This window comes from Mustela nigripes, chromosome 15 (genome assembly GCF_022355385.1).
Source record: "Mustela nigripes isolate SB6536 chromosome 15, MUSNIG.SB6536, whole genome shotgun sequence".
In the NCBI taxonomy this organism is placed as follows: domain Eukaryota; kingdom Metazoa; phylum Chordata; class Mammalia; order Carnivora; family Mustelidae; genus Mustela; species Mustela nigripes.
In genome coordinates, this window is record NC_081571.1 from 27,870,761 (window position 1) to 27,884,253 (window position 13,493).

Sequence of the window (13,493 nt, forward strand, 5' to 3'; positions counted from 1 at the left end):
TTTTTTGGAAGCTTAGAGAAAACCGTGGCCTACATTTAGTAAACTAGAAATGTCAGAGCTATTATGGCAGATGAAAGAAAAAAATTTAAAAAATTCCTAGAACAGGACATGCTTGAATGAAAATATTATGAAAGACTAGAAAACCCATTATATTCCCCTGATGGGTTCAGAGAACATTTGAAAACAACAAGGGATGTTCTAGCAAAAGGGTCATCAGCAGTCTAAGATGCTTGGCAGTGGCTTTTTCACAGAGTAACTTTGTAATAGTTTTCCCCCCTGATTAAAGAAAATAAGCGTTCTTCTTGGTCAATCAGTAATATGGAAAAGCATAAAACTGGGGAGAGAAACACTGAAATTTCATCACCCTGAGGAAATGTCATTAACATTTTGGTGATCATTCTTTCCTGTGTTTCTCTATACATTTATATACACCCTTGTGTAATTTTACATTTGTCAAATATCAGATCTTCTATTGGAACTATAGAGTCCTTTTAAAAAAACAATCTTATTTCCTCCCCCACTTCTCTTACCTACCCAGTCTTTTAACAGCCATCCCCCACCACCCAAATCGATGTTAACTATGTGCTGCTTATTCATTCATCACTTTTCTCCTGCCTTCAACACATATGACTTTCCTTTTTCTTTATTATTTATTTTTTTCACTAAAATGGGGTAATATTTTAAAAACTTCTTCATATCTTGCTTCTTTCTCTTAGAACATCATGTAAATCTCTGGCAGGTTAATTGTTACAAATCTAACCCATTCTTTATAATGGCCACAAAGCATTCTGGAATGTGCAGACATTACCATTATTCAATAATTCTGTTACTGAGAAGCATTTATGTGGTTTCCAGGTATTGTTACTATGAATGATCCTTCAGTAACTACCCTTGGACATATTTCCTTAAGCACTGGTTGAATAACGTACACTGAAACTGTACCAGGGATTGACATAAAATTTCCTAGTATCTTTTTTCTATGAGTCAGTCTTTCCTTTTTCAGAAAATCAAGACTCCATAGGCTTGTTTCTAGAATTTAAATCTTTTAATCAGGATTTCTAAAATAAAACCACCCTCCATTCTGCTGTCAAAGTTATTCTCATAAATCACAAGTGATGTCCTTTTCCTAACTCCTAACTGCCTACAAGATAAAGACCAGATTTCTCAATGTGCATTCAAAATCTTCTCTAGAGGAGAGCCAATTAATTTCTGTTTAGCTACTATCATATTCCACTTGGCAACAACAGACAGTTTGCTATTTCCCCAAGAGTGCCTTTTTGTCTCCTGCCACAGGGTCTTTCCATACTCTAATTTACTCAATCATCTCTTCCATAAATCTTTTGCTAATAATGACAAGCATAAGTTGTCATAACCTCTTCTGTACTTCCAGAGCTCTTGTTATATTTTTTAAATATAAAATTTATTTGGAATATTTTTAGATTTACAGAAAAGTTGCAGGAAATTACAGAGAGTTCCTGAATACTCCTCACTCAGTTTCCCCTACTGTTTGTGTCTTACATTACCATGTTATATTTGTCAAAACTAAAAATCCAACATGATTAACACTATTACTATTACCTAAACTCTAGACTTTATTGGATTTCATCTGTTTTTCCACTAATGTCCTTTTTCTGTTTCAGAATCTAATCTAGGATACAATGTTGTATCTGGTCATCATGTTGCTGATACTCAATTTATTAAATATATAGATAGAGAGAGAGGGTCCAGTTTTTTATTTATTTCTGGCAGGGGAGTAAACCTAGTTCTTGTTTCTCCATCTTGACTAAAAGCAAAGTACAAGATTTTTTTGTTTTGTTTTGTTTTTTGTTTTGTTTTGTTTTGAGAGAAGGAGAGCATGAGCAGGGAAGTGAGGAGCAGAGAGAGAGGGAGGGAGAGAGAGAATCTCGAGCAGGCTCCATGCCCAATGCAGAGCCTGATGTGGGATAGATCCCACAACCCTGAGATCATGACCTGAGCTGAAATCAAGAGTCAGACACTCAACTAACTGAGCCACCTGGTCACCCCAAAGTCCAAGATTAGTTTTATTTATTTTAATTTTTTAAAAAGACTTCATTTATTTATTTGAGAGAGAGAGAAAACATGAGCAGGGGGAGGGGCAGTGGAAGAGGGAGAAGCAGACTCCCAGCTGAGCAGGGAAACTGATGGGAGGCTCTGTCCCAGGACCCTGAGATCATGATGTAAGCCCAAGGCAGACACCTAACTTACTGAGCCACCCAGGCACCTGTTAAGACTCATTTTTTTTTTTTTAAAGATTTTATTTATTTATTTGACAGACAGATCACAAGCAGGCAGAGAGGCAGGCAGAGAGAGGGAGAGGAGGAAGTAGGCTCACTGCCCATCAGAGAGTCCGATGCAGGGCTCGATCCCAGGACCCTGAGATCATGACCTGAGCCGAAAGCAGAGGCATTAACCCACTGAGCCACCCAGGTGCCCCTAAGATTCGTTTTAAATAAAGAACAAAATATTTTCTTTGTGATTAAAATAATATTTATCCCTCATTTCAAGGATAATATTTGTCTAAAAATAAAAGAAAAAATTCCTTAAGTTAAAAATGGGCCCCCTCTGGCAAATGCCACCAATATAGCTTAATTTTAATTCAAATAAAACAGTTACTTAGAGGTATACTAGAAATTTGAGAATGCCATCACTGTTAACAGATTCCACATATATCTGCAATTCCTCACCTTACTGATCCCATTCTCTATTACCCAAATCTCCCTCACCTGCAAAAATGGATAGAGAGCTGCATGTATAAGAAAATTAATTAATTCTTTCCCTTTTGATTAGGTGGTATGTAAAAATAAAGTCAATCTACATTGATTCACACCAATCTATTGCCTTGGCTTTCCAAGAATTGCTAAGCATCCCCTATGGCCCTAGCAAGCATTATAAGGTAGAAAGAAATATGACAAAGCAAAAGTGAGAAAACAAATTAAACCAGGTGTCAACTTTAAAAAGAATCTATTGATGTAATTCATCACATTAAGAGATGAAGCTAGAAAACTAGAAAATCATAAAAATATATGATTAAGTCCACATCCATTCCTTATAAAAACTTATAGCAGAGTAGAAGGAAACTTCTTCACCCTGATAAAAAGCACCTACAAACCCTGCCACAAGCATTGTAATGGTGAAACATTACCAAAGTTTTTCTTAAAAATTATGCATCATACATTTTATTTCCACTTCTTTTCAACACTGTACTGCAGATCTTAGTCAATAGAGTCAGGCAAGAAAAAAATTCCACAGGCTTTGAAATGAAAGAACCAAATTTAGTATGAGCAATTGTAATGATTTCTTGCAAAGAAAAACAACAACAACAAAGTATCTACATTAATATGATCAAAACTTCCAAGGGACCTGGATAGAAAATAAATATCTAAAAATTTATTTTGTTTCTATACCTCAACAAGAACGAACTAAGAGATGAAATACTAAAAACCACTATTTATAAAAGAAAAAAAGAGATTTGCTAGAATATAAAAATATGTAATATTTTTATGGATAAAATTATAAAATTTTTTGAAGGTTATTAAAGAATGCCTAAACCAGTAGACAAATGTATTGGATTAATGATAAGGTACTCAGAATCAGGAGAATGTCAAATCTCCCAAATTATTGATTTAATAATATTAATCAAAATCCAAACATTTTTCATGGAACAATAACAAGCTGATTTTTTTAAAAACTCAAATTCAATTATTAACATGTAACATATTATTTGTTTCAGGGGTACAGGTCTGTGATTCATCAGTCTTACACAATATTCAGTGCTCACCACAACACATACCCTCCCCAGTGTCCATCACCCAGCCACCATATCCCCTATATCCCTCCGCTCCAGCAAATCTCAGTTTGTCTCCTAAGATTGAGAGACTCTTATGGTTTGTCTTCTCTGGTTTCCTCTTGTCTCATTTTTTTCCTCTCTGATTTTAAAAATTTACTTGGAAAAGCAAAATATCCAACCAAGAAAATGTCTAAAAAGAACTAAACAAGGGAGAGGGGAAGCAGGAGTTTATCCTATAAGTTGTTACGTTTTAATATGAAGCTACGATCACATAGATGAATGGTTTCAGCCCAAAGATAGACAAGTAAAACCATGGAACATAAAAAGATCCAAGAAATAGGGGCACCTGGGTGGCTCAGCCATTAGGCATCTGCCTTTGGTTCAGGTCATAATCCCAGGGTCCTGAGATGGAGCCCTGCATCAGGCTCCCTGCTCAGCGGGGAGCCTGCTTCTCCCTCTTCTACTCCTTCTGCTTGTGTTCCCTTTCTCACTGTGTCTCTATCAAATGAATAAATAAAATATTTTTAAAAAGAAAAAGAAAAAGATCCAAGAAATAGACCACCCCACATCAGTAAGGGTAATCCTTGATTATCCTTTATAACTAATGTGCCCTGAAATAACCTGACTTGCCACAACAGAGGTTTCTTTCTCACTTGTATCACCAATTAATGAACCCATTTGGCTTTCTCTCACCCTCTCCTCCAAGCTGGAAATCTGGGCTGCTTCCCTATTGCAACTCCTTGGGGTTCTTTGCTTCTAGTCTCAGGGTAAGAGAGCACATAGCACATAAAGACCCCCGCCTGCTCTTAACTGTGCACATCTCTTCCTCCCACATTTCCATTGTTAAGAACTCAGGCACGTGGTCTCAACACAACTTCATAGAAGGCTAGGAAATGTGGTTTCTTTGTCTATCCCCAGAAATGAAAAATGATGTGATGAACTACCATTGTTTCTGCCAAAGAGTACGAAAACTTATACATGACAGAATTGGCATAGCTGATCCCTGGGGAAAGTATTAATGATTAATAAATGAGTCTAAGAAGGAAAAAAGGAACTCAATTCTTTCTTTACACTACACACAAACAAATAATTTTCAAACGGATTTAAAAACTTAAATAAGAAAGACAAAAGAAAAAACTAGAAGAGAACCCACTGAATGGGAGAAGATATTTGCAAATGACATATCTGATAAAGGTTTACTATCAGAAATATATGAAGAACTTATACAACAGAACACCAAAAAAGTAGAAACCCAAACAAACCCCCAAATCCAATTAAAAATGGGCAGAAGACATGAACAGACATTTCTCCAAAGAAGGCATACAGATGGCTGACAGACACATTTAAAAAATGCTCCACATCACTCATCATCAGGGAAATGCAAATCAAAACCACAATGAGATATCACCTCACACCTATCAGAGTGGTTAAAATAAAAACCAAAACCAGTAAGCATTGGCAAGGATATGGTAAAAAAGGAACACTCATGTGCTATTGGTGGGAATGTAAACTGGTACAGCCACTGTGTAAAACACTATAGAGATTCCTCAAAAAATTAAAAATAAAATTACCATATGCTCCAGTAATTCCACTATGTATTTACCCAAAGAATATGAAAACACTAATTTGAAAAGATGTACACACCCTTATGTTTATTGCAGCATTATTTACAATAGCCAAATTATGAAAGCAGCCCAAGTGTCCCTCAATAGATAAATGGATAAAGAAGATAACAGTATATACCTATATGCTACATATGGAATACAATGTACAATGAAATATTATTTTTTATAATTTTTATTGTGTTATATTAGTCACCATACAGTGTATCATTAGTTTTTGATATAGCGTTCTGTGATTCATTGTTTGAGTATAACACCCAGTGCTCCATGCAATACGTGCCCTCCTAATACTGGGCTCACCCATTCCCCCACTCCTCTCTCCTTTAAAACCTTCAATTTGATTCCTGGAGTCCATAGTCTTTCATGGTTTATCTCCCCCTCTGATTTCCCTACTTTCAGTTTTTCCCTACTTCCTTCTCCTAATGTCCCCCATGCTATTTTTATGTTCCACAAATAAGTGAAACCATATGATAATTGCACTTATTTCACTTAGCATGATATCCTCCAGTTCCATCCATGTTGATGCAAATGTGGGGTATTCATCCTTTATGATGGCTGAGTAATATTTCATTGTATATACATCTTTATCCATTCGTCTCTTGAAGGGCATCTTGGCTCCTTCCACAGTTTGGCTATTGTGTACATTGATGTTATTGGGGTGCATATGGCCTTTCTTTTCACTACATCTATATCTTTGGGGTAAATACCCAGTAGTACAATTGTTGGGTCATAGGATAATCCTATTTTTAACTTTTTGAGGAACCTCCACACTATTTCCCAAAGCGGCTGTACCAACTTGCATTCCCACCAACAGTGTAAGAGGGTTCCCCTTTCTCCATAAAGTTTTTTTTAAGAGTTTACTTATTTATTTGACAGAGAGAGAGAGAGAGAGCACAAGCAGAAGGAGTTGCAAGCAGAGGGAGAGAGAGAAGCAGGCTCCCCACAGTGCAGGGGGAGCACAATGTGGTCCTCAATCCCAGAACCCCAGGATCATGACTTGAGCGGAAGGCAGTTGCTCAACCAACTGAGCCACCCAGGTGCCTTCTCCGTAACTTCTTGAAAATTTGTTGTTTCTTTTCAATTTTTGCTATTCTAACTGGTAAAATGTAGTATCTCATTGTGGTTTTGATTTGAATTTCCCTGATAGCTCATGATGTTGAACATTTTCTCATGTGTCTGTTAGCCATTTATATGTCTTCTTTAGAGAAGTGTCTGTTCATGTCTTCTGCCCATTTTTTTGACTCGATTATCTGTTTTTTGGGCATTGATTTTGAGAAGTTCTTGATAGATCTTGGATACCAGCCCTTTACCTGAGTGTCATTTGCAAATATCTTCTCCATTCTGCGGGTTGCCTCTTTGTTTTGTTGACTATTTCCTATGCTGTGCAGAAGCTTTTTATTTTGATGAAGTTCCAAAAGTTCATTTTCACTTTTGTTTCCCTTGCCTTTGGAAATGTGTCTTGAAAGAAGTTACTGTAGCCAATGTCAAAGAGGTTACTGCCTTTGTTCTCCTCTAGGACTTTGATGGACTCCTGTCTCACATTGAGATCTTTCATCCATTTAGAATTTATCTTTGGGTATGGTGTAAGCGAAAGGCTGAGTTTCATTCCTCTGTACATAGCTGCCAAATTCTCCCAGCACCATTTATTGAAGAGACTGTTTTTCTTTCCCCCCCATTGGATATTCTTTCCTGCCTTGTCCAATATTAGTTGACCATAGAGTTGAGGGTCCAATCCTGGGCTCTCTATTCTGTTCCATGGATCTATGTGTCTGTTTTTCTGCCAATACCATGCTGTCTTAGTGATCGCAGCTTTGTAATAAAACTTGAAATCAGGCAATGTGATGCCCTCAGCTTTGTTTTTCTTTTTCAATATTTCCTTGGTGATTCAGGGTCTTTACTGGTTCCATACACATTTTAGGACTGGTTTGTGCCAGAATTTTGGAAAATATCATTGGTATCTTGATCAGGATGGTGGTGAAAGCATAGATTGCTCTGGGAAACTTAGAAATTTTAACAATGTTTATTCTTCTGATCCATGAGTGTGGAATGTTTTCCCATCTTTTTGTGTCTTCTTCAATTTCTTTCATAAGTTTTCTGTAGTTTCTTGAGTATAGATCCTTCGCTCTTTGGTTAGGTTTATTTCAAGGTATCTTATGGTTTCTAGTATTATAAATGGAATTTGTAAGTGGAATTGATTTCCTAATTTCTCTTTCTACAGTTCCATTGTTAGTGTATAGGAAAGTAACTGATTTTTGTGCATTGATTTTGTATCTGCCACATTACTGAATTGCTGTATGAGTTCTAATAATTTAGAGTTTGCAGTCTTTTGGGTCTTTTGGGTTTCCCACATAAAGTATCATGTCTTCTGTGAAGAGAGAGAGTTTGACTTCTTCTTGGCCCATTTAAATACCTTTTGTTTATTCTATTATCTAATTACTTTTGCTAGGACTTCTACTACAACATTGAACAATAGTGGCAAGAGTGAGCATCCTTGTCATGTTCTTGATCTGAAGAGAAAGACTTTCAGCTTTCCCCCATTGAGAATGATTTTTGCTATGGGCTTTTCTTAGATGGTTTTTATGAAATTGAGGAATGTTCCCTCTATCCCTACACTCTGAAGAGTTTTAATCAGGAAAGGATGCTGTAGTTTGTCAAATGCTTTTTCTGCATCAATTGAGAGGACCATGTGGTTCTTGTCTCTTCTCTTATTTATGTAATCTATCACATTGATTGATTTGTGAATGTTGAACCACCCTTACATCCCAGGAATAAATCCCACTTGGTCATGCTGGATAATCTTTTAATATATTGTTGGATCCTATTAGCTAGGATCTTGTTGAGAATTTTGGCATTCATATTCATCAAGGATATTGTCCTGTAATTCTCCTTCTTGATGGGGTCTTTGCCTGGTTTTCAGATCAAGGTAATGCTGGGCTCATGGAATGAGCTTGGAAGTTTTCCTTCAGTTTCTATTTTTTGAAACAGCTTCAGGAGAATAGGTATTATTTCTTCTTTGCATGTTTGGTAGAATTCCCCAGGGAATCCTCAGGCCCTGGACTCTTGTTTTTTGGGAGGTTTTTGATCACTGCTTCAATCTTGTTACCAGTTATTGGTCTATTCAGGTTGTCAATTTCTTCCTGTTTCAGCCTTGGTAGTTTATAGGTTTCCAGGAAGGCACCAATTTCTTCCACTTGGCTTAATTTATTGGCATACAGTTGTTAATAATAATTTCTAATAATTGTTTCTATTTCCTTGGTGTTAGTCATGATCTCTCCTCTTTTATTCAAGATTTTATTTATTTGGGTCCTTTTTCTTTTCTTTTGGGTAAGTCTGGCCAGTGGTTTATCAACCTTATTTATTCTATCAAAAATCAGCTTCTAGTTTCTTTGATCTGCTCTACTATATATCTGGTTTCTAATTCATCGATCTCTGCTCTAATCATAATTATTTCTCTTCTTATATATGACTGACACTGTATTTGTTGTTCTTTCTCCAGTTCTTTAAGGTATAAAGCTAATTTGTGTATTTTGGATTTTTCTATTTTTTTGAGAGAGGCTTGGATGGCTAAGTATTTCCCCCTTAGGACTGCCTTTGCAGTTTCCCTTAGGTTTTGGACCAATGTGTTTTTGTTCTCATTGGTTTCCATGAATTAAGTTCTTCTTTTTTTTTTCTTTTAAATATTTTATTAATTTGGTGATTCACAGACCTGTACCCCTGGGGATAAAAATATATGTTTATAAAAAAAATAAATAAAGTTGGTGGCTTAATAAAAAAAATTAAATATTTTATTAATTTATTTGAGAGAGTGAGAGAGAACATGAGAGGGGAGAATGTCAGAGGGAGAAGCAGACTCCCCTGGAGCTGGGAGCCCAGTGCGGAACTCAATCCCAGGACTCTGGGATCATGACTAGAGCCAAAGGCAGTTGCTTAACCAACTGAGCCACCTGGGTGCCCTTAAGTTCTTCTTTGATTTACTGGTTGACCCAAACATTTTTAAGCAGGATGATCTTTAGCTTCCCAGTGTTTGAATTCCTTCCAAATTTTTTCTTGTGATTAAGTTCTAGTTTCAAAGCATTATGGTCTGAGAATATACAAGGAATAATCTCAATCTTCTGGTATCAATAGTGACCAGATTTGTGACTTAGCATGTGGTCTATTCTGGAGAATGTTCCATGTGCACTCCAGAAGAATGAATTCTGTTGTTTTATATCTGTGAAGTCCATCGGATCCAGTGTGTCATTCAAAGCTCTTGTTTCTTTGTTGATTTTCTGTGTAGATGATCTGTCTATTGCTGAGAGTGGAGTGTTGAGGTCTCATACTATTAACATATTATTATCAATATGTCTCTTTATTTTGGATAACAGTTGGCTTATGTAGTTGGCTGCTCCCATGTTGGGGACATAGATATTTACAATTGTGAGATCCTCTTGTTGGATAGACCATTTAAGCATGATATAGTGTCCTTCTGCATCTCTAACTATAGTCTTTAGCTTAAAATCTAATTTGTCTGATATAAGAATTATTACCCTGCTTTCTTTTGAGGTCCATTGGCATGAAAAATGTTTCTCCATCTCCTCAATTTCAGTTTGGATGTGTCTTTAGGTTCAAAATGTGTCTTATAGACAGGAGATGAATGGGTTGTGTCTTTTTATCCAATCTGCAACCCTGTGCCTTTTCATAGGAGCCTTTAGGCCTTTCACGTTGAGTGTGATTATTGAAAGATACAATTTTATTGTCATCATGTTGCCTGTGAAGTCCTTGTTTCTATAAATTGTCTATTTAAGTTTCTGCTCTATATCATTCTTGGGGTCTTTCTCCTTTTATAGAAACCCCTTAATATTTCTTGCAGGGCCGGCTTGGTGGTCACATATTCTTTTAGCTCCTGCCAGTCTTGGAAGCTTCTTATCTCTCCATCTGTTTTGAATGACAGCCTTGCCGAATAAAGTATCCTTGGCAACATATTCTCCTCATTTAGTGCCCTGAATATGTCTTGCCTGCCCTTTCTGGTTTGCCAGGTCTCAGTGGACAGGTCTGACATTAATCTGACGTTCCTCCCCCTGTACGTAAGAAATCTCTTCCCCCTTTCCAGTTTCAAGATTGTTTCCTTAGATCTAAGATTTGCAAATTATATTGTTATATGTCATGACATCAGTCTGTTCTCATTGATCTTGGGAGGGGTCCTCTCTGCCTCTTAGACATGAAGGCTTGTTTCCTTCCCGTTTAAGGATGTTCTCATCTATGATTTGCTCAAATATATTTCAAGACCTCTCTCTCTCTTCACCCCCTTAGGGTCCCCCAAATCCTTATATTGGAACATTTCATTAAGTTACTGATGTTGCAGTTTGATTCATTGGGTTTTAATTTATTTTTCCCATGCTGCCTCAAATTCCTTCTTTTCTATCATCTTATCCTCTATCTCACTCAATTCATTCTTCTGCCTCATTTACACTGAGAGTATGCAACTTAGATTGCATTTCATTCATAACATTTTTAAGTTTGTCCTGATTGGGTCTCATTTCTGCCCTTAGAGATTCTATATAGTCATTAACGTTTTTCTCAAACCTAGTTATTGTCTTGGTAATTGTTACTCTCAAGTCTATTTCTGACATCTTGGTTATGTAGAGACAGGGCCACATAGAGCTTCAAGGACACCCAAAACCATTGGATTTCTTAAGTGGCATAATGGGTTCCCAGGTACTCATTTTATTATTTAATCAGTGAATATTCATGTAAATATTCCCTTATGCATTAAATATTTGATTTTTTAACATTTTTTAAAAAAATTTTATTTATTTATTTGACAGAGAGAGAGAGACAGACAGAAAGAGAGAGAGACAGAGACAGTGAGAGAGGGAACACAAGCAGGGGAAGTAGGAGAGGGAGAACCAGGTTTCCTGCCACAGGGAGCCCAATGTGCAGCTCGATCCAAGGAGATCATGACCCAAGCCGAAGGCAGACACTTAATGACTGAGCCACCCGGGTGCCCTTAAATATTTAATTTTTAATATTAAAACATACCCACGCTTGCACACACACACAAGAAAGAAGTAAGTATTCCCATTCAAGAGAGTTATTGATTTGGCAGCTGCTCAGGAACAGAAAGGATGGGCAAGTATATGTTTTTTTAACACTTTGTCTGTAGCAAAATCCTCTTTTACCATTTAAAGCTTGTTTTCTTCGCAATTACCTCAAAGCCCCTCCCAGTATAATTTATCTCATTTTCACTTTTTTTATTTAACGTCAAAATTCTGTCTTATTTTTTCCTAGTGGCCAGGTTTTATCTGCTCTTCCTAAAACTTCCAGGCAAGTTCAGATTCTACAGAATCTTACTACAACATATGAGGTAATTTCTCCCTCATTTATCTTTACGGGTGACCCTTGAATAACACTGGTTTGAACTGCAGGGATTCACTTACACACAGATTTTTTTTTTTTTTTTTAGAAATATAGTATAGTACTGTAAATGTATTTCCCATATGATTTTCTTAATAACGTTTTCTTTTCCCTAATTTAGTTTATTATAAGAATACAGTATATAATACATACAACACATGAAATACATGTTCATCAGCTGTTTATATTATCAGTAAGGCTCCAATTAACAGTGGGCTATTAGTAGTTAAGTTTTGGGGAAGTCAAAGGTTATATGCAGATTTTCAACTGCATGGGAGTTGACACCCTAACCCCCACAGTCTTCAAAGATTAGCTGTATATTAGCTTCACTAGATGGAAATTTCGTGTACCATGTTCTGTTCTATGTTGTCTGATTCACATAGCTGGTATAAACCCCTCTTTTTTTTTTTTTTTTTTCTTTTTTGGGATAGAGACAGAGCAAGCAGGACAGAGGGGCAGAGGAAGAGACAGAGAGAGAGAATTTTAAGCAGGATCCACACCCAGCACGGAGAGTGACACAAGGCTCAATCTCATGACCCTGAGATTGTGACCCGACCTGAAGTCAAGAGTTGGACCCTCAGCCAACTCAGCCACCCAGCCACCCTTCAACCCCTCTTCTGAAAGCCTTCTCCCTCTTTATATAATCCATGATTTTGTTGGTCACTAAAATCAGAACTTCATTTTTGTTATTGGCTTTTCAGCCAATTTCATAATAGTATTTTGGGAATAAAAGTCTGTACTTACAAAGCTGTTGTGATAACAGAAGTCCACTAGAACTCTGCTTATAAGACAATGGTTTGTAAAAGGAATAAGTATCAAAACCACAAGGGAACCCTTATTAAAATCTTCATCCCTGGGTCCCATATCCCCAGAATGCTTAAGGTGTAGAAAGCTAAGACCATGGTAGAAAACTGATGGCTCCCTATTTGCCAGAGAAGTTTCTCCAAGAAACAGACACCAAGACCAGATTAAAGATGCCAGGGAAGGATTAGGGGAGGATGCTTGTGATGGAAGAAGAGGAGGAAGCCGGAGATAGCAATGGGCAATTTCAGACCATGACAGAGCTCTGACGCTTGTGCAGAAATGGAGACTCTTTAGACTGAGGGCAGTTCTGATGAAGGTTTGGCTAGACCAGTGGGGCGTCCTTAAGCTAAAGTCACCTGGAGGAGGAAAACCAGATCTTGCAGAAATGGTCTGCAAGAATCCACCCTTGGTTCTCAGTCAGTGGCTGGCTACAGCCTGGGAGCAGCACAGCCCCTGTCTCCAGTGGATCAAGATGGGCAGGGGCTGTGAAAGGAACTCAGCGATGCTCCTCTCCACAGAACTGAGTGGTGCGTGTTCATGTCACCACATGATGGCCAGAGGAAGCCTCAGAGATTTAGAATTTTAGTTCTTGTTCTGCCCCTTCCTACATGTATGATTTTTTTTTAAAGATTGTATTTATTTATTTGAGAAAGAGAGAGAGATAGAGTGAGAGAGAGCATGAGAGGGGAGGTCAGAGGGAGAAGCAGACTCCCCATGGAGCTGGGAGCCCGATGCGGGACTCTTCCCAGGACTCTGGGATCATGACCTGAGCCAAAGACAGTTGCTCAATCAACTGAGCCACCCAGGCACCCTACATGTATGATTTTAGAAAAGTAAGCTACGAGCATTAATTTCTTCACTCTTTC

At 37.4% G+C, this 13,493-nt stretch overlaps 1 protein-coding gene across 2 annotated transcripts in view; it reads left to right on the plus strand.

The window, feature by feature from the left end:
• CPB2 (carboxypeptidase B2) overlaps positions 1-13,493 on the plus strand; it is a 56,055-nt gene that overhangs the window by 8,942 nt on the left and 33,620 nt on the right. Inside the window, exon 2 of one of the 2 annotated variants that reach the window (XM_059377454.1) lies at positions 11,698-11,773. The exons of the other annotated variant lie outside the window; for it this stretch is intronic. Coding sequence (XP_059233437.1) covers positions 11,698-11,773 — 76 coding nt within the window. The remainder of the gene's footprint in view (positions 1-11,697; positions 11,774-13,493) is intronic. 2 annotated transcript variants of the gene reach the window in all.